The 22,850-nt window shown below is 37.8% G+C and overlaps 2 protein-coding genes across 3 annotated transcripts; one reads left to right on the forward strand and one right to left on the reverse strand.

The window, feature by feature from the left end:
• The first annotated feature begins 1,875 nt into the window (after positions 1–1,875).
• copg2 (COPI coat complex subunit gamma 2) lies at positions 1,876–12,260 on the forward strand. Its single transcript, XM_084407561.1, has 23 exons — positions 1,876–2,005; positions 2,809–2,861; positions 2,943–3,023; positions 3,122–3,193; positions 4,012–4,091; positions 4,755–4,830; positions 4,953–5,045; positions 5,237–5,323; positions 5,403–5,560; positions 6,076–6,209; positions 6,308–6,375; positions 6,719–6,907; positions 7,825–7,920; positions 8,130–8,373; positions 8,664–8,739; positions 9,755–9,858; positions 10,047–10,172; positions 10,393–10,461; positions 10,567–10,878; positions 11,164–11,261; positions 11,355–11,493; positions 11,611–11,709; positions 11,830–12,260. Exons 1-23 carry the CDS (start codon positions 1,969–1,971, stop codon positions 11,958–11,960), a joined length of 2,622 nt encoding a protein of 873 aa, XP_084263687.1. The 5' UTR covers positions 1,876–1,968; the 3' UTR covers positions 11,961–12,260.
• A 33-nt stretch (positions 12,261–12,293) lies between these two features.
• mest (mesoderm specific transcript) lies at positions 12,294–16,675 on the reverse strand. 2 transcript variants are annotated; one of them, XM_084407562.1, is made up of 12 exons: positions 16,438–16,675; positions 15,993–16,182; positions 15,818–15,897; positions 15,569–15,646; positions 15,326–15,462; positions 15,169–15,227; positions 14,999–15,039; positions 14,846–14,916; positions 14,578–14,679; positions 14,413–14,489; positions 13,920–13,983; positions 12,294–12,673 (listed from the first exon to the last, which is right to left on the reverse strand). In XM_084407562.1, exons 1-12 carry the CDS (start codon positions 16,531–16,533, stop codon positions 12,556–12,558), a joined length of 1,113 nt encoding a protein of 370 aa, XP_084263688.1. In that variant the 5' UTR covers positions 16,534–16,675; the 3' UTR covers positions 12,294–12,555. The 2 variants fall into 2 exon arrangements, with proteins under 2 accessions (XP_084263688.1, XP_084263689.1); XM_084407563.1 differs by lacking the exon at positions 14,578–14,679 and having other exon boundaries at positions 16,438–16,671.
• Between the last annotated feature and the right edge of the window lie 6,175 nt (positions 16,676–22,850).

Below are 22,850 nucleotides of genomic sequence, written 5' to 3' on the forward strand. Positions count from 1 at the left end.
ACATATTTTGCCAATCCTCTTTCATATTCACACAATTTATCTGTTCAAATCAATAAAAGGTGAACTGATTATTATTGAAAATACCGCTCTATTGGAAGATAGGCTACATATAAAGTGGGTTGATAAAACCGACAGTCGAATATTTTTGTACTGAAAATAATTATTTTTTTCGTTAAATAAATAAATAAATAAATGCAAATGAAAACAAAGCGTCCACTGGAAGCATATTATTTCGAAGGGAATTTTCTCTGTGTTACGCATCTTTCAATAGTCTGTTTTCACAGGTTTAACCCATTCAGGCCCAAAGTTATTCATCCAGGGACACGCAGAAAACATAGAAGATAATCAATAAAGTCAGTTTATGATAGGCTAATATTTTAATAGGCCTATTACGCTATCAAATTACCGATGGCCAGGTTATTTGTTTATATATATATATATATACATACATAAAGTAAAGTCAGTGTAGATGTTTGCAAGTAATAATGTTTGCAAGTAATAATAGCGACTTGATACACTTAGCTACTGTAGCACATTTATTTTTAAATCATCGCACCACATTCACAACTTTTTGTAACATCATTCCAAACAGACTAGTCCGTACAATAATCTGTTACAGGCCAACAGTTTTGAATTAAAAATATCCATTTGATCACTTTTGTAAGATTTAGATTCTAGTTTTTAGATTCATTTTCTAAAGTCTGGTCTCAGAACAAATGATAAAGGTTAATATTATATTTAAACAATTATAAATATTTAAAATATGACAATATGTTACAAATACATAATTCACAAACACATAAACTTTTACTGGTGTGTAAATTAAATATAAATATAATTGATAAATGATGTGTGTGTGTGTGTAATGTGTGTCCTTGTTTATATTACATTGTGGGGACCAAATGTCCCCATAAGAATAGTAAAACCTGAGATCACCTACATTGTGGGGACCAGCCAGCGGTCCCCACTTTTCAAAAGGCTTATAAATCACACAGGATGAGTTGTTTTGAGAAAGTAAAAATGCAGAATGTTTCCTGTGATGGGTAGGTTTAGGGGTAGGGTTAGTGTAAGGGGACAGAATATACAGTTTGTACGGTATAAAAACCATTACGTCTATGGAGAGTCCCCACAAAGATAGTGAACCAGACATGTGTGTGTGTGTGTGTGTGTGTGTGTGTGTACACACACACGCACACACACATATATCATTTATCATTTATATTTAATTTACACACCATTAAAAGACAATGTGTTTGTGAATTATAATATGTATTTGTAACATATTTTCATATTTTATATGTATATATAAATGTACATATTTATATTTACTTTATATGTATTTTATATGTACACGTACACACACACACATTTATATATATATACACACACACACACGCACACACTCTCACACACATATATCATTTATCCATATATTTATAAGATACACACACACACACACACACACACACACACACACACACACACACACACACACACACACACACAGACTTAATGGTTTTTATACAGTACAAACTGTATATTCTGTCCCCTTACACTAAACCTACCCATCACAGAAAACTTTCTGCAGTTTTACATTTTCAAAAAAATATAATTTAGTATGTTTATTTACCCATTCCCCTCATGGGGACCGCTGGCTGGAGGTGATCTCATGTTTTACTATCCTTGTGGGGACATTTGGTTCCCACAATGTAATATAAATCAAACGCACACACATACATGATACACACACACACACACATCTCTTTTTCTTTTTTTTCTGGAACGTACGAAGAAAACAAACCTCTTCAGTCATCTTGACTTTCAAGCATAGACCTTTATTTTGAAGTGTGAATTCAGTGAGCTCCACCTCCGCCAGCTCACGATACACGTCACTCTGGTTGACGTGGAGGAAAGGAGCGTGAATGACTGTCTGATCATCTCGTTTACTGCTCTTAAACATTCAGCAAAATGATCAAGAAATTCGACAAGAAGGACGAGGAGTCTGGTAAGATCATTATTAAATTAATGCTGACACGTGGTAAAATCTGTATCATATGATAAACAGCTTATTTCAGTGGCCGAAATGATGTCGGTTGTTTTGCTAAGGAAGAGCGTCTCTGCAGGCCACAGCACATCTGCAACTGAAAAAAAAATTACACTTGTTTAACACTAACGATTTATGTACATGTTTCAGTTTTATACTTAATGTGAGTGGTGGATTAACTAGTAACGTTAGTAGCAGCTATGTGACTTTTGCTGTATTCTACAGTATGAGTTTAATTGATCTTTATTGAGGAAGCTAATATGCTAGCAGTAGCCTTTAGTTATATATATTCATTTTGCAAGCTTGTCAACGAAGAAGATCTAACATTTGCTTCGTGGTTTTTCTCCATAAGCTTTGTATTCCGTATATTTAAAGGGAATTTCTGATTGAAGTCGATTAAAGGGCTGCAAAGGGGCTAAGTTACATAAAGATGCTATTCTCTCTTGTCGTAACAACTTTTATTTATAAGGCACTATAATCTTTTGACAGTTCAGATTCAGAAGATCCAAATCTTTGGTTTTGGTTTACTACATGTTTGGTTAATAAATGTAACTAATATTGCTGTTTTGCAGTGGCAAAGAGCCACATATATGCTAATATTCGTTCTCTCATCACTTATTCTATGAGCACTTTTCTTGAAGAAATGGCATTATATGATTTATAACTGAAAGGTTATTACCTTAACTTAAACTATTACCTAATATTGTATCTGAATGAAGACACAAACCTTTAGTTGATTGACAGATCTGTTCTTATGCGTTTAGGAAGTGGCTCAAACCCCTTTCAGCATCTGGAGAAAAGCGCTGTACTACAGGAGGTGAGTTTGATGCATTTGAATCTTAAAATGATCTGAACTTTTCTTTAGTACTGTACATTACATTGCATGTTTGTTTCAAAGGCTCGGATCTTCAACGAGACACCCATCAATCCGAGAAGATGTCTGCACATCCTGACGAAGATCATCTACCTGCTCAACCAGGTATGTGATTTATATCTCACTTCTTTCAGCAGTTTTACACTACTGCATCTCTCTTTCTCTATGGACTGATTCATCTCTAAACTCCTTCATGTTTTCAGGGTGAGCACTTTGGAACCACAGAAGCCACTGAAGCTTTCTTTGCCATGACTAGGCTGTTCCAGTCTAATGATGTAAGACACTTTATTTGCAACCCTATTTACTGGTTTTTTACTAGTGTGTTACTAGACAGTTACTTTTTTTTTTTTAAAGGCTAAACCTATATCATGGAAGCCAATACATGCATATTTCATTATGGAATAATATAATAAATGTCAGTAAATATAATTTTAATATAATTAATGACAGCAATACAATTATACACACTTTTTTTTCCACAAAATGAACAAAATGTTATTATGTTTTTGAACTTGACACAAGGGGGTGCTTAACACTTTTGTTAATCAGCCAAGCAGACAGTTATTAGCCAGTGCAGATATGGCTGATAAATCTGTGCATCACCACACCACCAATGTTATTGTTAATTAAAACTATTAAAAAAAACATTCTGTTAATTGAAATAAAGCTGCAATTAAACAAAATTAAATATTAGATGAAAACTTAAACAAAACGTCAATTAGAATTCGCCTTGTCAACTAATTGAAATAACATTGTTGAAGTAAATAAAAACTAATTATTAACTTCAACTAAAACTTTCAATAAAAGATTAACCTTAAATAGGAATGGTAAAGAAAAAGGATCAAAACAAAGAACAAAATGACTAACAACTAAAATTAAAATCAAAACTGGAAAAATAAATCAAAATAAATCAATTAAAAATATGAATAAAAACTATAATAGTAAATAATTAATCATATAAATTTACACTGATAAATACTTATTTTAGTTATTGAGTTGCAGCAATTAATAATTTATGCAAACAATGTGCTGTTCTTGCCATAGAGCTGTTTTTTTAAGTGAAAATTTCTTTTGCTTTTGCCTAATCTTTTAGCAAACCCTGAGAAGAATGTGTTACCTGACCATAAAGGAGATGGCCAACATCTCAGAGGATGTGATCATCGTTACAAGCAGGTGAGCAGTTCATTTTGCCATAGCAGTGTATTTGTAATTACAATGTCGGACGGAAATGTTAACCTCCGTAACCAACCTCGTATCTCCAAAAACGCTACTTTTCAGTGCATTGCGATACCTTTTCCTCAATTTACGGATTCTAAAGTTTACTGTAGCTATGTGGGCACTCAGTTTTTTCTGTCATTTGGACAAAAATCTCATGTTAATAAAAAAGAAGTGCTATGCACAATGCACAGGCTATTTTAGGCAGTTTCGGCAATGACTCGACAACAAATGCTAGACTGAGACACTCTTCTCCACTCCTCAAATATGCAAAAAACAGTATTTAAGTATAAGTATGAATATTTTACGTCATTGTTTCTTGAGTAAAAAAAACCCCGCTGTCCGTGCCAATTGCCTCGTGGTCAGCGCACCGACATGTAGCGCCTTTTGTGCTCGGGCAGCCCGAGTTCGAGTCCCGGCTCGTAGACCTTTCCCAATCCCGTCCCCTGTCTCTCTCCCACCTCGCTTCCTGTCAACTCTCCACTGTCCTGTCACAATAAAAGGAAAAAAATCACCAAAAAAACGCTGTACTTATTTTAAGAAAACTACATCGTTTTTATAATGTGTGTAGTAGTGTGTAAACATTGTTATTTAATGATTAATGTTTTGTGTGTGTCTCAGCTTGACAAAGGACATGACTGGTAAAGAGGATGTTTACAGAGGCCCGGCAATCAGAGCTCTCTGCAGGATCACTGATGTGAGTCTCAACTGTCTGAAAACTCATTTGTCTCTGTGTAACAGACTCTATTTTCTATCAGTGAGAAATAAACTACAATGAAACTGATGTAAATGATCCTTTTGCCATTTTTTGTCCACCAGACCACCATGCTGCAGGCTATTGAACGATACATGAAACAGGCCATCGTGGACAAAGTGCCCAGCGTGTCCAGCTCTGCTCTCGTCTCCTCACTGGTAAGATCACAACCTAGTGCCCAGTGTTATTTTAGTATTATTTCTGCACTATTATAGTACTTATTAATATTTTAAAATGGCGCTAAACTGAATAGTATTAGCCAATCACTAGTCAGTTTTCACTTAAATGTTTCTTACACTTAGTCCTGGATAATGTAGCTATCCTGTTTGTTTCTGTATTTGTTTTACAGCACATGGTGAAGATGAGTTTTGATGTGGTAAAACGCTGGGTCAATGAAGCTCAGGAGGCGGCTTCAAGTGATAACATCATGGTGCAGGTTAGTGAGATGCTTGCATCCATTGTCTTGTGAGTTGGGAGCCTGTCTGTCTTTAATAAATTGGGATCTCTCTGCACAGTACCATGCTCTGGGTCTTCTGTACCACTTGAGGAAGAATGACCGTCTGGCTGTGACCAAGATGCTCAACAAATTCACCAAATCTGGTCTCAAGTCTCCGTTTGCTTACTGCATGATGATTCGCATTGCCAGTAAGCTGCTGGAGGAGACGGATGGAGGGTATGTGTGTTTGACATGAGCTTTTTTTTTAGGCGTTATTAACATCATGCAGTTGCTTATAATGTAGACTTACTTAGGCCCAGATTTACTAACAGCTTGCACCAGCACAAACCCTCTTTTGGTGTTAAAAAACTACTATCAGGATTTAATAAAGACACGCAGTGAAAAAATAGTGCTGAAAACGCGTGGACAGGGTTATTTTTGTGGCTGACCTTATTGCACATGCTTTTGTAGGAGTTTCCCTTTCAGACGCAAAATTTATAGGAGGAGAGCATTAAAATGAATCATGCAATGTGATTTACTAAGGTTTGCGCTAGTCAATTTACTTACCTGCCAAGAAAAGCGTGCTGCTCTTGTTAGATTGCTTTGGTCATTATGGAAATGATCCGGATGTGTCAGATCACAAGCAGAATTTTCCACTCCCATCTGTGCTTTTTTGGAATTTTGTTCTCAGGCTAATTTGCCTTGTTTAGTAAATCTGGCCCTTAGTCTGTCTACATGTGTTGTTTTAACAGGCACGATAGCCCTCTGTTTGACTTCATCGAGAGCTGCTTGAGGAATAAACATGAGATGGTGGTATATGAAGCGGCCTCCGCCATCGTCCACATGCCCAACTGTACCGCTCGTGAGCTGGCTCCTGCTGTGTCCGGTTAGTCTTGTGCATTTTACTTCTTGCTGCTACCTTTAGCGCACAAGACAAAGTACACTAGATGTTCAATTCATTTCTCTCTCTCTTTCTTTCCATAGTTCTCCAGCTGTTTTGCAGCTCTCCCAAAGCAGCCCTGCGATATGCAGCTGTACGGACCCTTAATAAGGTGAGTTTTTCCTGTCTGTTTCAATAGGATTTCATTTGTAAACCATTGCATTATCAACAACTGCTACATGGAGACACCAAAGAACACATTTTAATGTTCAAAGACACTTTGCTATCACCCTTTTATCACAGAAATTGTGCAAAAATGTGTTATTTTGGGATCATTGAAATACTAATATATTTCTTATTAAAGATTTAGTTTTTTTTACATGTCTATATAGGTTTTATTTTAATTTGTTAAACTAACTTAAAATTATGACATGTAGCCATGCTGAGTTTTTTTATTTTTGTATCTTATTTTATTTCAAGTAACAAATGTTTTTGAACAACAAATGTTCCAACAGGTGGCAATGAAGCATCCGTCAGCCGTGACCGCATGCAACCTGGACCTGGAGAACCTGATCACTGACTCCAACCGCAGCATCGCCACCCTGGCCATCACCACCCTGCTGAAGACTGGCAGCGAGAGCAGCGTGGACCGTCTCATGAAACAGATCTCCTCCTTCGTCTCCGAGATCTCGGACGAGTTCAAGGTGACTTCATCACCCAGACAACATATTTTAGATGCATATTCGGGAGTTTATTATTAATTTGCACGTATTGTACCTTTTAAATAATTGGTCTATGTGATAATTAGGGCTGGGTAAAAAAAATTCGCTTTTAATCGATTCTCATTTTTACAAACCGATATCGATTCTTAAATCCCAAGAATCGATTAGGCTAGTCATCCTGTTTTCAGTTGATGAATTAATGGAACATTGTAGCACGCATCCCATCCAATAAATCGCAATAATCTTTGTGCTTTACTATTGATATGAAACAAAGTCTCACATTGAATCGCTCAATCAGTGTTTCAACTGTGGAAAGACGTCAGTAAAACAGTAAACAATGTCATGTAACGTCACATTTACCTCGGAAAAACCATATCCAGTGACCATAAACTCATTAGTCAGCTAGAAAAATGTACTCTAGAGAGGAGCTTTTTGCTAAATATATGCACCATATTACATATTCATTATCATTTTTAATGTTTAATGCTTTTTTAATATGTTGTTTAATTTAATATTTAATGCGTGTTTGAATAAATCTGGCAAGTTTTTATGACAGCCACCATTTAAAAGTTTATATTTCATATAACTTTATTATTATAAAAATAAATAAAAGTGTAGTTTAAGTTTTTGTATACAGTTATCAGTTAATTTTTACCATCAATAATATTAGTCTAATGAAGCCTAGTAGGCTACAACTGACTCCCATAGTTTACAGCATTAATTAAGAGATTTGTTTTCCTTGAGAAAATTTGCTATGTATTGTACCTGATATCCAAAATAATCAATATTGAATCGAATCGAATTGAATTGAATTGAAATTTGTGTCAATACCCAGCCCTAGTGATAATGTTCCAGTAAACAATGTGTTTTCATAACTAAATGGTGTGTTTGTTTTCCAGGTGGTTGTGGTCCAGGCCATCAGTGCTCTGTGCCAGAAGTATCCCAGAAAACACAGCGTGATGATGAACTTCCTTTCAAACATGCTTAGAGATGATGTAAGTTCATTCAAGAACATTTGTTATTCTGTTGTTAAGATAAAGTCTTGTAATCTCTCTTGGTCTTTATGCTTTTCTTTATACTGATATTCTTAATACCTGTTTTAATTTGTATCTGTATTTTACTTAATTAGCACCAACAGTTTTGAACATAGAAAAAATATTTTTAAATTAGAAGCATCAGATTTCATTTTTCTTTTCTTTTGCAGGGTGGCTTTGATTACAAGAGAGCTATCGTGGACTGTATCATCAGCATCATAGAGGAAAACCCAGAGAGTAAGGAGACAGGCCTGGCTCACCTGTGTGAGTTTATCGAGGACTGCGAGCACACCGTCCTGGCCACTAAGATCCTCCACCTGCTGGGGAAAGAAGGCCCACGTACCCCCACCCCCTCCAAATACATCCGTTTCATCTTCAACCGTGTGGTGCTAGAGAGTGAGGCGGTGCGGGCAGGTGAGTAATCTCGTATGACCTTTGGCCTGTGCGTTAACCTCCTTGCAATGAGCTTATAAAACCTGCTCGTGCCACCTTAAGATCTCAGGATGTGTGTGTTTGCGATGCAGTAGTACAGGTTTTTTTGTTTGAGCGACACACGTGTCCAAATAATTAACTGCTGTCCGACTGCAATTTGGAGTAAATTTAAGCAGGCCTGATAATCTGTAATTAATCAGCTTCAGAGACTGAGCTTTAGGACATTTAAGCATTCTTCTGCTCTGACTCTCCTCTCACGTTTTTCTTCAAAGCTGCGGTCAGTGCGCTGGCCAAGTTTGGGGCTCAAAATGATGACCTGCTGCCAAGCGTCTTGGTCCTGATGCAGAGGTAGGCCTTTACTGGCAGAAAGTGTGTGTGTGGGGGGGAGTGGGTAATTTGAGTATTAGAGTTAGGAAATGACCAAAGAAATGTGTGTTGAGAAATCAGTGCAAATGTTTGTTAAATTAAAAAGAGAAAGTCCTCATTTGATTGGATTAAAAAGAAACGATGCAAAACAGAAAATAAAACAATATTTTACCTAAAAAAGAAACTCATCATTGGATTAAAAATTATGTAAATGGCAAATTTTTTTACTTATTTATTTTTGCTCATTAAATGGTTACTTCACCCAAAATGTTATTAATTAATTACTCACCCTCATGTCGTTTCAAACCCGCAAGACTTTCATTCATATTCGGAACACAGATTAAGATATTTTTATAAATCCGAGAGCTTTCTGTCCCTCCATTGACAGCTACGCAACTGAAACTTTGACACTTCAAAAAGTTCATAAAGACATCGTATAAACATTGATCAGCGAACATAAACAGAAGCTCAACCGAACCCGCTTGACTCGCGAGAACAAACCTCTTGCGGAAGCTCAAACGAGCTGCGTAACAGACGAGAATGAACCTCATTGGTTCTTGTACGTCAAGTGAACATGCTTGAGCTTCCCTTTACCAGAACTGATGTGCGAGTTGATGAATGTTTAAATGTGAATAAAAGCCTAAATTAAATCTGTTCATCATATAAAGTGATTGTGTTTCTTCAGAAATAATTGGACTAAACCGCTCAATTCATATGGATTAGTTTTACGATGTCTTTTTGAAGCGTCAAAATGTCAGTTGTGTAGCTGGAACGACATGAGGGTGAGTAATTAATGACAGAATAAAATTTTTTGGGTGAACTATCCCTTTAAGGTATACTGACCTTTTCATTACTTTTTCATTATTTATTTTTTTAATCACTTTTCCATGTCTACTAAAATAAAATAGAATTTTTATCATAATGTTGCTTATCGCCAATCCATACCGAAATGCGTTAATATGCGATTTGCTAAAGCGTGTGTGTGTGTGTCTGATAGGTGTATGATGGACAGTGATGATGAGGTGAGAGACAGAGCCACATTCTACATGAATGTCCTTCAGCAGAAGCAGAAGGCCTTGAATGCCGCATACATCTTCAATGGTGAGGGTTTGTGTTGCAGTGGTTGTTTTGTGTGGGTTTCCATTGTTCTGCATAGTTAAGATTCTTATTGTGTATCTGATATGCTGATGTGAGTGGTTGTGGTGTGAATAAAAAATAAATGTATTTATTTATTCTGCATTAAAGTTGTGTCATGGTTGAATAATGGTTGTTGAACCGTTTGTTCGCAGGTCTGTCCGTATCTGTTCCTGGACTGGAGAAATCCCTCCACCAGTACACACTGGAGCCCTCTGAGAAACCATTTGACATGAAGACCGTTCCCTTGGCTACCGCGCCCATCACCGAACAGAAAACAGGTGTGAATAGATTTCCACACTACTTATGAACCAGAGTCCATTAACTAGACTATTACTCAATATAATCCATAATTACGTATGCTCATTTTTGTTTACTGTATACCATTGTTTGGCATCTGATTTCGATGCTAATCTTCCTAAGTCTTTAACCTTTTTTCGACTAAATTGTAAAGCTTTCTCAAATTGCACAAGTTCACTTTATTTTTCTCCTTCATGCCAGAAATCGCACCCGTTGCAACAAGCAAACTACCTGAAAAGCTTGCACCTTCACGCCAAGACATTTACCAAGGTAAGACGATTAGCTAATCAGCAAAGCAATGTGTGCGGCACCGTTAAACCAGAGTTTGAAGCAAACCGTGCCACGTTTTTTCCTCCCTTATTTTTTTTCTCTCAGATCAACTTGCAGCCATCCCAGAATTCAAGGGTCTGGGTCCCCTGTTCAAGTCATCAGAGCCGGTTCAGTTAACAGAAGCAGAGACGGAATATGTAGTGCGCTGCATCAAACACACTTTTGCAAATCACATGATCTTCCAGTTCGACTGCACCAACACGCTGAACGACCAGCTTCTGCAGCGGGTTATGGTCCAGATGGAGCCGTCAGAGGCCTACGAGGTACTACATTACGTACCTGCACCTAACCTCCCCTACAGCCAGCCTGGCTCCTGCTACAGTCTGGTCCGGTTACCGGAGGATGACCCCACAGCAGGTATGTCACACAGAATGTATTTTTGCTTTCCACTTTGCTGCTTTTCGTTGTTTTTCTATGTAACTCGCATCTTTTTCAGCGGCTTGCACATGAAAACGGCATTCTAAAACCGTAGTGCTCAAGTTGAAAGAAGTTCAACCTCTTTTTTTCATTTTGCTACCCCACGTCTCACATTTTTAAACGCATGCTGTGTAAATGGTACATTACAGACTAAACTGCTTGCTTTGATGCATTTAAAGTACTTACGAAATTTGACACGTTTTTAATTGTTTGCATTTGTCTTAGTCTCTTGCACGTTCAGCTGTACAATGAAATATCTAGTCCGGGATTGTGATCCCAACACGGGAGAGCCTGATGATGACGGTTATGATGATGAATATGTGGTATGTGAATTTTCTAAATCAATTCATGGTAAATAAAAACACAGGAAGATTATCTGCGGCCATTCCTCACTCTATCTCGCATTTTCATCCTAGCTGGAAGATTTAGAGGTAACAGTCGCTGACCACATACAGAAGGTGTTAAAGCCGAACTTCGGCGCGGCGTGGGAGGAGATCGGAGACGAGTTTGAGAAGGAAGAGACGTTTGCTTTGGCCACAGTCAGAACTCTAGATGGTCAGTTTGATTAAAATCAACTTTAATATCCTAATGGCCATCTATAAGAATGTCAAATAAATGTAGAGTTTTGTGGCTGTAGAAATAATCATCTCTTGATTGTATTTATCTTCACAGAGGCGGTAAATAACATCATCAGCTTCTTGGGCATGCAGCCTTGTGAACGCTCAGACAAAGTTCCTGAAAACAAGAACTCGCATGTTCTGGTCTTAGCAGGTTTGTACTGATTTCATCCAGTTTTTTTAGTTCTGTGAGTTTCAGGTCTTGAAATGTGCATTAGATATTCATTTTCTCTATTTCTAACCTGACTGATGATTAATGATCGTGTTTCTGAAGGTGTGTTTAGGGGAGGTCATGACGTGTTGGTGAGGGCGCGTCTGGCGCTGGCTGATGGGGTCACTATGCAGGTGACCGTAAGGAGCACAGACGAGAATGTGGTCGACGTCATCCTGGCGTCTGTCGGATAAACGAGCGATGTGAGTGACCTGGTCACATGCCAATCAATCTGGGTCATTGTCCTTTTATATGCATCTATATAATGTTTCACACAACCATGTTTGTGGCTTAACATGAATCCTCTATAACATCCTGTTTCTGTATTTGATCTGTTCTGAGATTTCTAAAATATTGTGCTACTTAAATTCATAAGGAAAAGATCTAATCATTGTTGTTTCTCTGGTTTTGGCCTTGTGTCATGGCTCGGGGGAAATTGTCCTTTAAAACAAACCTATCATTTATCAAGAATAAAAAGTCTGGAAAGAGTACAAGACTTGTTTTTTTCCCTACACAAAACATGACAATTCATACAAAGACTTTTTTTATTTGAATAAAATCATTCATGCTTTGAACACAAATTTATTTACAAGTAATGGCATATTGTGTTTCAGCAAACTCTTATTGACAATTGTAAAGATTATTTGGTTCAATACTTTCTTTCATGCATTTAGAAACGTGACTGGCATACTTTACGGTTTGTTAATAAATGTATTGGAATATTTTCCAACAACATCTTCATAGGAGCAATATTCCACTCATTTCAGAATGATCACCTCACTTTCTTGCTCAGAATGAGTTGATAAAGCTAAGGTAGGCATTAATGAAGCCTGTGGGATCCTCCAGCTGTGGATAATGACTCACATGCTCATCTAGAACCGATAGTGTGGATCTTTGAACTAGTTTCCTGTAGGTGAGAAATAGAGAGGGGAAAAGTGATTATAAAACATTGTTATAGTGCCCATTTTCCTAAATATTTTTCAACCTTGATCTGTCTTTTCTGTTTGTCACAGCATATAAGCCAAGATAAAACTGCTAAGTTCCCACTTGAAATCTTTACCAATAATAAAGAACTAACCCTCTACATTCACCAATAGTGTTTCCCAACCTGTTCCTGGAGGCACACCACCCGTGCACATTTTAAACTTACTAATTATACACACCTGATTCAACTCATCAGCTCGTTAGTAGATATTCCAAGAACTGAAATGGATGGATCAAGTTAAGGTGGACATAGAAAATGTGTACTGTTGGTTGGGAGACACTGGTGTGGTGGGTATGTGCTTTTAACTTAAAGGATTAAGGTTCAGTCAAGAGCAAATGCATTAGTAACCTTTTGAATGTCATATTTTCAAATTATATAAAGAAGAAAATGTTCTTTCACAATTACAAGTGCTAAAAATCTTTATTCTTTTGTACAAGAAAAAGAAAGTCTTGGTTTGAATCCCAAAATTTCGTTACTACATTTATTTCATCAATTTTTTCAAAACGGACAATATACATAGTACAATCTCAGTGGTTCAAAAGACAAAGCTCTGTGTTTTATACCCAGAATCCTGAGTTTAAATCCCACATGTTTTTTTAAGCATATAAAACAAAGCTCTACATCCAAATACTCAATCAGCATGTCAGATTCAGTGGCTCAGGTTCTGTTTTAATCTTGGAGTCCTGAGTTCAAATCCCACTGTTACTTACTTTAATATCATTATATACAACAACCCCCCATTGGCTCAATGGCTAAACACACATTAGCTGCGGTTAAGACTGTGATAGAGGCTTGGGTTACAAATAACCAACAGACCAACTCCATGATGGACTGTCAAACAATGAGGTACAGCAAATGTTTTAAAAATAGTTTATCTAAATTTATAACAAAAAATATCAATAAAAAAAAGCCTTTGCTTTCTGGTCCACTCACCACCCTGGATTTGAACCAAGGACTCATTGGGAAAAGTTTTTATGCCATGAGCTCTACATAGGACCATCACCATCTTCTTTATGTAAATGTTTTTCACAAAAGTTAAGGGAGAAAAAACCTATGCATGTTTAAAAAAAAAAAGTCTAGACATATTTCTCATTTAGTAATGATACAAATTATAATTTAGTTAGTTTAAATAGAGATAACAAATATAAACTGACATATATATACTCACTGGTAGAGCTGGATAAACTGGGGATGTGGATTAACTGGATCTAGGGGTCCATAAATCATGTGCACTACAAAGTTAAAATTTGATAAATCAGTGATATTTACAAAGAAACGCATTCATAATTTTGTACAGCCTGAAGTGATTTATCAACTAATCTCCCAAAGCACAAAACTATTTATAACTCTTAATAGAAATAAGAACCAACTCTCCCATCCTATAGTATGAGTGTTAAAATGCTTATTCTGCTGCATTGCATGTATAATATATTGTAATATTACACATTTAACTACGTGAATGTTCGCTTAATATATGCTGTCACCTCACCTCAAACGCATATTGCCTGGGGTGCAGACGGGCTAAGCAGCTTCTGCAGTGCTTTTCAATGGATTAAACTACTTAGCCTCAATAGCACTGCCCACAGTGAATCACTTCAGTCTGGTAGCATGACGGCTTCTCCAGCACTTTATACCATTGAATGAATGGTGCGTGTACTCACATGGTGTTGAAGACGAGGTTAGAGCCCCCACCCATCTCTCTCTGTGTTTCATCCTCTGGTTAATGTACTGCAGGACACTGGGCGAGACAAAACAAAGGATTGTTTGTGACGGTTGTCATTACAAGCAAAGCACTGCAGATGCAACACATGGAAAAGCTTGGACACCTGTCCATGACTAGATTTCCATCGTTAAAGCGAATGCCTGTCCACATGTCCCAGAACTCTGCTTCTGTTGGCTGGGTGTACGGTCCAAACACATCCCTTATTCTGTAGGGTGAATACATATAATATTTGCAAAATTGAAGGTGTTAGGCCACAACCTATAAACAATGATTTATGACGGTGTAAAGTACAACGAATAGTTTGAACTGTGTACTAGAAAGCATAAAGCTATACACCAATCCCATTCCAGATGACCGTCTGGCCAACTCACCCTCTAGAGAAGAGCTGGTAGTTTACTAGGCGAGTAAGTACAGGTGAAATGAAGCCTGAGTCCTTCAGCACCTGTAGATGACAAAAGATTCAAAATAGTCACTTCTCAGTTCACAAATGAAAACAAATGTGTATTTTAAAGCGTCACACTCACTTTCTGAAGGAATCTTGGATAATGAGTCTCAGGGAATATACCTTTAAAGGTTGGAAACAAAAAAAAACATCAGTTTTTTCATCATGTTAAGGATCTCTAATCAGACTTTTGTTATCTGAAAGAATATATATATATAATGTTCATGAAGAATGAATACAAATTTAACGTACCTCCATTTGAGAGGCAGAGGCTGTTTATGGTGACGTGTCCGTTCCTGTTATGGTCACTCCTGTGTGTTTAACTGCACGTGAGAACCACCCAGATCATATTGACAGGAACATTAAGCTAAACTATGACAAGAGAGCTTGAAGGATCCTTACAGCTCACCTGTACAGTAACTCGAGAGCTACAGTGTCTCCATAGTCATGTGACAGGAGGTTAATCCTCTGCTCTGAAAGCCCCAAATGAGAGATCAGGGCCTCCACCACACTGGCCTGCTCGAAGATGGAGTAACGGTGTGGTCGCTGGAGTGTCATCATGAGGTGGGACGTTTGTGTGATAGAAATAATGATTCAAATTATGAATAATAAAAAGACCGTAGTTGTAGTGACTGCATGTCTTTCATCTCACCGGTTTGTCCGAAAAACCAAACCCCAGGAAGTCGAGGGCGATGACTCTATTAAAGCGTTGAGTGAGAGAATCCCAGATCTACAAAACGACAACGAGAGCAAATGCTGCACAATGAACACCAAGTGCAAAGCAGAAGCGAAGTAGTGAATTGCTTCCAAGTTGCATTAAATTGAGTTTACAGTAGCTTTTCTGAAATGTTGATGAAGTTTTACACTGGAAAATGACTTTAAAATGGCTCTGTGCTTATACCTTATACCAGTCATAGCTAGAAGTAGGAAAACCATGAAGCAGCAGGAGGACATCAGAGCTTCCCACAACACCAACTGACTCTATTGACAAGCAGAATACAATTACAATAAGACTACCACATCAACAGAGTATATCTTCTCGTGTATATGTATAGCTTACACAAAGTCTGATATACCTTTGTAAAAGATTTTATTTCCTCTGAATGTGAAGAAGTGTCCGGAAGCGCGCCAGGTGTTGAGCGCAGGTGAGAGCTGTGGAGGAGGGATGTGCAGATACACCGCGAGCAGAGGAATGCACAACAGACTCACGTGAAGCCACCACTCCCTGCTCACGCGACGGCCCGGCCCGCACTCGCTTTCGTTCTGCTGCAGAGAGACAGGGTACGGTTTTATTTTACTGTACTTTATTTTGTCATGTATATCGCAGTTGTTTTTGTATTAAGATTCCTTGGACCTTATTTGTATTAGAAGTAACGTTAGAGACAGATAGACAGAGCGCGTCAAAGCAGCGTCACAACACGGATTTAAATGAACTGCTGACAATGCAGCCTTTATATGACTGATTCAATTCAAACTTTAAGCTAAATAAGAACTGCCAAATAATTCGTGCTAGTTACTTACAGGTGAGTCTTGTGACATTCTCGATTCCTGCACTTTATCGCAGTGTGTTTCGGCTGTTTTTGCTGGTGGGCTGAAATGTGTGCTGTTGAGTGACATTAAGAGTCTGTCACTGAGCTGTCATCTGCGGAATCCGTACTTGCATGGCCTTAAAACGGTCTGTCGCGACTGTTTTCAAGCGTCATGTTGCCAAGGATCCAAAGGTCTCAGGCGGAAAGTATAGAGCTCGCTTACGCCCCTCGTGGAGCGGATGGCAAACGGCACTTTAGGATCTACCGAGCGAAACCTTTGACCTTTGTTTAACCTTACTCAAACGAAAGTCCCTATTTATTAATTAAATGTTGGACAAAAACAACTGGTCACTAGCTCCCTCCTTTGGTCGATAAGTGTATCACAGTAATAATAATATTATATAATATTAATCGGTTCTTGACCAAGGGATCACCATGGAATCTACCAGGTAATTGTCTCACTCTCAGATCAGTTCTTAACTGATGGGGTAAGACAGATAATATCACAGATATACTGTATATACATATATTCTAGCTTAATCTAGAACTGATTGCTGATAGAAAACATTTAAATGGTGTCATGGTGCATAATGGTAATTTCAACAGGAATGGGCATATTTAGCAGTTTTCCCTTGTGGACATTATTTATAGGCTATCTATCTACAATATCAATGAGAACACTATTCGCACAATGTTATATAATTGTCCTAGTATTTTATTTTATTTTTTAAACGTGCAGGCCTCTAATTATCACATCTAATGTTTTTATTAGGAAATGTTTTTTTTAAGCACCATACACAGTACCTGACAGGTTTAAGGAGGCATAAGTTGAATCACCGTACACACACACACACACACACACACACACACATGGGCAATGTTCTGCTGGCAAGCCCTGAGTCCGGCCATTCATGTGGACATAAATGTATTGCACCGTGATCCAAATTCCCCAGATCTCAATCCAATTGAGCATCTGTGGGATGTGCTGAACAAACAAGTTCAATCCATGGCGACACCTTCAGGGGTCTTGTAGAGTCCATGCCTCGGCGGGTCAGCACTGTTTTGGCAGCATTCGGAGGACCAGCGGCATTTTAGGCAGCTGGTGGTCATAATGTTTTGGCTCATCAATTGCTTACTGGCTAAAAGATGTCTGTACACAAATATCATGTCAAATGCACCACCAGCCTATAGATAAAAAAAATGTCAGTAGTCATTTTGATACAGGCTTTAGTACAAATCTGTGTTGTTAATAGACCTTAGTCAGGGTAGACGTCATATTGAATGTAACTCTGTGAGGGACAGTTTTACAGTCTTTATTATTGCATGCACTCTTTAAAGGTCCTAGATTGCATGTAATTTTTAAAACTCCAAAAAAAAAAAAATGTGTCTACTAAAATGGTTTTGAAAAGATGTTGCGTCAGCTGAACATTGGCATGTTGTTTAGCTGCAGTACAGTTGTTTAGCTACTTGACAAAGATGAAACACCAGAATAACACACCCAATTTCAATACCATATAGCAAAAAGTGTTTGTGATGATTTGTTTTTGTTTGTTTTTTCCCATTAATTTGCCTATTTTTAGGCAATTTGGTAACCAGGCAATTGGCAGGGTTTTTCCTAGTATGGAAGTCAGTGGCTACCGTCAGCTGTTTGATAACCAACAATCTTTCAAATATAGCCTATTCTTTTGTGTTCAACAGAAGATAGAAACTCTTACAGGTTTGGAACAACATAAGGATGAGTAAATGATGACAAATCATTTAGTTTATAACGAAAGCTGCTTGAATCTTCAGTTTGAGGCTTATTCATTTCACTTTTGCTGTGAAAAGGCCTTTATGTTTGCTAAAAATAAAACTTTTATTTTCTTGTTTTAAGCAAGCACAGTCCAGGTGAGAAATAATAAGTAACGCAATTAGAATATTGCGTTACTAAAAAGTAAACTAACACATTACTTTTAAAAGTAACTTTCCCCAACACTGGTTAGCTTGGCAGAAACTGATGTGCAAGTTTTCCATCCTCTCCACTAGGTGACGTAAGCGGGGTTCAGGTTAAGTCTGACAGGATTCTTGACAACATGTCGCTTGTTGCAACAACACGTGCAAAACTGTTTTAGAGTAGGCTACATATCCTGCAGATGACAGCTCTGTGACAGCATTTAAACATCACTAACCACGCATAGGCCTATTCCAGCCCATAAACTAATAAAACCGACGAACACTGCGATAAAGTGAATGAATCGAGTGTCACGCGACTCACCTGTAAGTAACTCGACCAATAATATAATACAGTGCTGTCGCATTATGTTTATACGTTGACACTTAAAAGTCATCGCACATAAACTGAAAACCACAAACTTTAATTTTGATGGGGTCTTTAAATTTAATGACATGTTTCATACAGACTCCAATGAATCGGTAATTTATGGTGCCTTCACGTGCTATGGTAATTATGGTAAATACCAAAAGCCGGCGTGGAAAATGCACATGAACACCCCCTCATGTGTTATTTTCCACTGGGCAACTTGTAGAATATTTTGATGCACGAGTTGCCGAGATGAGATAACCTTTGACCTTTTCAAAATGGCGGAGAGCAACGCAAGAGTCGTGAATAAGCATTGCACACAACTAAACGTTTTTTGCTACTGTTAGCGGATAGTTTTTGTAGCCTATACAATGTTGTGTCATTAACAATTGTAATATAATGCGTTAACACTCAGTGTCAGTTTTAAAAATACCGTTATGGTTTGGTGTTACCTACCCAGGCAATTTACTCACGTGAATGTATTTTGTCTGTAGTGTACGCCAGCAACACCATGATTTACTGACTTAAGCAATCTAAAATTGTTTTAGCCAAATAACAGGTCTGGATCTGTGAGTCCATTTTTTTTTTACCTACATTACGACAACAAAAGCACTTGAACACAACACACTGGTAAATACCAGTTCACAAGTGGAAAATATCATCTTTTCCATAGCACATGAAGGCACCATTAGTTGTTGCGTTGGTCTGATGTTCACTTTAATGTTAAAACACTTGAATGAAACCTGCCTTTTTATAATTAATGCTGTTTATGATGAATTAAAACCTGATCTTAACATTACAGGTTAAATAGTCTAAATACTGAACTGGACTTGTTTTGTCCAGTATCCTGCAGTACATTAACCAGAGGCTGTGAAAACATAAAGACAGTTGTTTATTATAGTGTAGCATCATGTGTTAAAGTAATTTAATAGCATCATTAGAACTAAACTAGGATGACGAAGAGCAGTTTGACACTGCATAACTTTAGGAATTCAAGTTTTGTAGTCAATTTACATTTATTAAACATTATTTAGATTAACTTTTAAATTATTTTAGGTATAAAAAATGGTGTAATTTCTTCATGTCTTTTGGGGCAATAAATGTGTAAATGAAGATTGTGGTATTACAAAAGTTTACGTTTATATACAATATAGAGCGACGTTAAAGGGGTCATATAATGCCATTTTTGTACAAGCTAATATGATTCTTTAGGGTCTAAATTAAAAGTTTGTAATATACTTTAATTAAAAATTCTCATTAGTATTGTAAGAAAACACTAATTTTACCTGGTCAAAAACAGCTGTTTTCAGCACGCCGTTTAAGTGCATGTGTCTTTAAATGATAATGAGCTTTGCTCACCCCGCCCCTCTGTTCTGTGTGTACACCGTTTTTAATAATAACACAATAACCATAATGCGTTGTTCATTATAAATGTGGGATTATGAATTATATTGAGAACGTCGTACATAGAAAACATGCCGCAATGTACCCTGAGTGTAAACCTTAGCTGCATTCATCATGAAGCGTGCAGCAAGCGATTTGCAAAGATTAATATAAATATTAATATAAAGGTTAATAAAACGTTACACTCACTTCAGTTCTTCTGGAGGTGCGAATAGTTGGTACCGATCCTTTTTTCAGGAGCAGCTTCTTAGCAAAACCAGCTTTATAACTAGGGCTGCACGATTTGGGGAAAATGTCATATTGCGATAATTGAGGTCAATATTGCGATTGCGATATAATAAACAAATGGTTTCATGAGTCAACTTGCTTGGTTCTCAAGGAAAATAAATGCACACACACAATCTGTTCTTTAGTCAAGAGCATGTTGAGTGTTTTTCTCTGTTCCCTTTGTTCTTTGATTAACTTTAGCGACAGATATAATTAGTGGCTACTGTGTACTGTCCCTTTAAGACCAGCCGCTGCTGTCAGAGACGCGGATCGCTTTTGTCTTATCGCGCATGAATGGTTTAAAAGCATTTGCATGAATAAGAGCGGGATCATGTAACACTAGCCAAAGGATGCGAAAAATTTACAGATGCTGTTAATTGCGTTAACAGCGCTAATTTGTTTATTTAATGTAAAATCGCAGCATTTTGTGTCATATAATCGTGTAGGCTTGACATCGCGATACATACGATTAATCGTGCAGCACTATTTATAATGCTACTGACCCTCGTTTATAAAGAAGTCTGGTGTCGCTTAGACGCCATTCTGCTCCAGCGTATCAACAATGACCGCACGGACTATGACTGACAGCTCGCTCACGAGCGAGGGCGGGTCTGTGTTGAAACGCTGCTGTCAATCAACAATCGTGGGAGGGGCGTCGATTCTGTGACGTCACACGGTCGAACGGCTTGATTTGAGAGAGGGAAAAACATATAAGAAGATTAAAAATCATTTTATGATGGTTGTGTACAGGCACTGCCAACACACATTTCAGTACAATCAACTTGTAAAAGTGCATGTACCATTATATGACCCCTTTAATTTATATCAGTATGGAGTAACGGTAACCTCTTTGTTGCTTTATGTCTTTGCCCCACAGAATAAGAGATGTGTTTGGACCGTTACACCCAGTGACGTATGGACATTCACTATTTGACGGACATCTGCTCAGGCACAGGTCATGCTTCTAACATGTCAGTGTGTGTTGTATGGCGTTATACATATGCATGTTGGCGTGTAAATTACCATCATTTTCTTTTTGAAGGGCCACGCGGAACGGCGGATGGCAGGCGGCGGGCGGTTTTTTTTTTTTATAACCATTTTCATTTTTTTCCAGTCAAAAGCATAACCCCTGCTGGACATCGTGTGGGAGCTTAGCAGGGGGACCATGATCCCCCACACCTTCTCACTCACACCACAGCATTCATTGATATCGCAGAGATCTGGCTGGACTCGAACCAGCAACCTCTGAAACCGTGAGGCAGTGCTCTTACCTGTGAGCCACAGATCTCTTGCTGAGATATGTGCTAGAACTTGTATTTCACCTGGATGAGGCCTGTGATTTTACAATAATTCATGCTAAGGTGGGGATTGAACCCAAGCCTCCAGCGCAACCTTGTCCACAACTAACGTGTGTTTAGCCACTTGCACCACTGTGGCTTTCACACTGAGAGCTGGTGTTTTGGCCATTTTGTTTGATATAACAACTCTCGATAACAGTTTAATTTAAATTGTGGGACAGCAAACTGAGGTGGGACTTGAACCTTAACTTCAGCGCACCATTACCATCACCGAACGTGTGTTTAGCCACTTGCACCACTGTGGCTTTCACACTGAGAGTTGGTGTTTTGGCTACTTTCTTTGATATAATCACAACAATTCAACATAAGCTAGAATGGGATTTGAACTCTGGTTTCATTGATTAAACCCCAACGCTTTATCAACTGAGCCACTGAGTCTGTTGAGTTGAAGGGTGTTATGGATGGGTTTTTATTAATAGCTTAATAAATATGATTCACCTAATCATGTCTTGTAGTATTTTGTGTTTATTTGTAGGAAATAATTTCAATGTTTCGACTGTATTTGACCAACTTTTTAATGTTTTTTATTTATAGGACAGCAGAGCAGAGATGGGAAAGTAAGGGAGTGTGATCAAGACATGTCGGGACTCTAACACCGGTGAGTCTACAGCTCTTTAAAACTTTTACCAATCGTTTGTTTGAATCAGTGGTTCGGAGCACATGTCAAACTGGCATTTGATTGCTGCAAAACAATGCTTCGCCACTTCATACTGTTGGAAACATTTGTTTCACCACTAGGAAGCTTACATTCCTTACAAATTCCTACACATTCTAAACTGTGAGCGGTAAGAACGTCTTGTTTTCCCACATGCTGTTTGGGCAAATAAACCTCAGTTTAGGTGACTGTGGTTCCCAGGACTGGAGTTGAGCACTGTAGATCTATTCCAACAGAAGTCATCTAATAAGAAAAAAAATCAAGAGTTTATTTACCAGATGTTACATTGATTTGAAAGTGCATGATCAGTGTCAGTAAAAACAAATTGTAGGACAAATAATTTATCATTCATGACCTGTTTGCAGATTACTTCTCCATGGCCAAACATTTCTGCAATAATTTGCATTGACCGATATTATACT

The sequence above is a fragment of the Rutilus rutilus genome (genome assembly GCF_951802725.1).
Source record: "Rutilus rutilus genome assembly, chromosome: 4".
Lineage (NCBI taxonomy): Eukaryota > Metazoa > Chordata > Actinopteri > Cypriniformes > Leuciscidae > Rutilus > Rutilus rutilus.

What these genes read in the sequence shown, in the direction of transcription:
- copg2 (XM_084407561.1), top strand. Translation starts at nt 1,969, where the DNA reads ATGATCAAGAAATTCGACAAGAAGGACGAGGAGTCTG. An exon ending in GAGTGAGGCGGTGCGGGCAG is followed by an intron (nt 8,374 to 8,663) that starts GTGAGTAATCTC and finishes TTTTCTTCAAAG; the next exon opens with CTGCGGTCAGTGCGCTGGCC. An exon ending in GTTATGATGATGAATATGTG is followed by an intron (nt 11,262 to 11,354) that starts GTATGTGAATTT and finishes TTTTCATCCTAG; the next exon opens with CTGGAAGATTTAGAGGTAAC.
- mest (XM_084407562.1), bottom strand. Translation starts at nt 16,533, where the DNA reads ATGTCACTCAACAGCACACATTTCAGCCCACCAGCAAAAACAGCCGAA. An exon ending in CTAGCTATGACTGGTATAAG is followed by an intron (nt 15,647 to 15,817) that starts GTATAAGCACAG and finishes GTCGTTTTGTAG; the next exon opens with ATCTGGGATTCTCTCACTCA. An exon ending in CCTCTGCCTCTCAAATGGAG is followed by an intron (nt 15,040 to 15,168) that starts GTACGTTAAATT and finishes CAACCTTTAAAG; the next exon opens with GTATATTCCCTGAGACTCAT.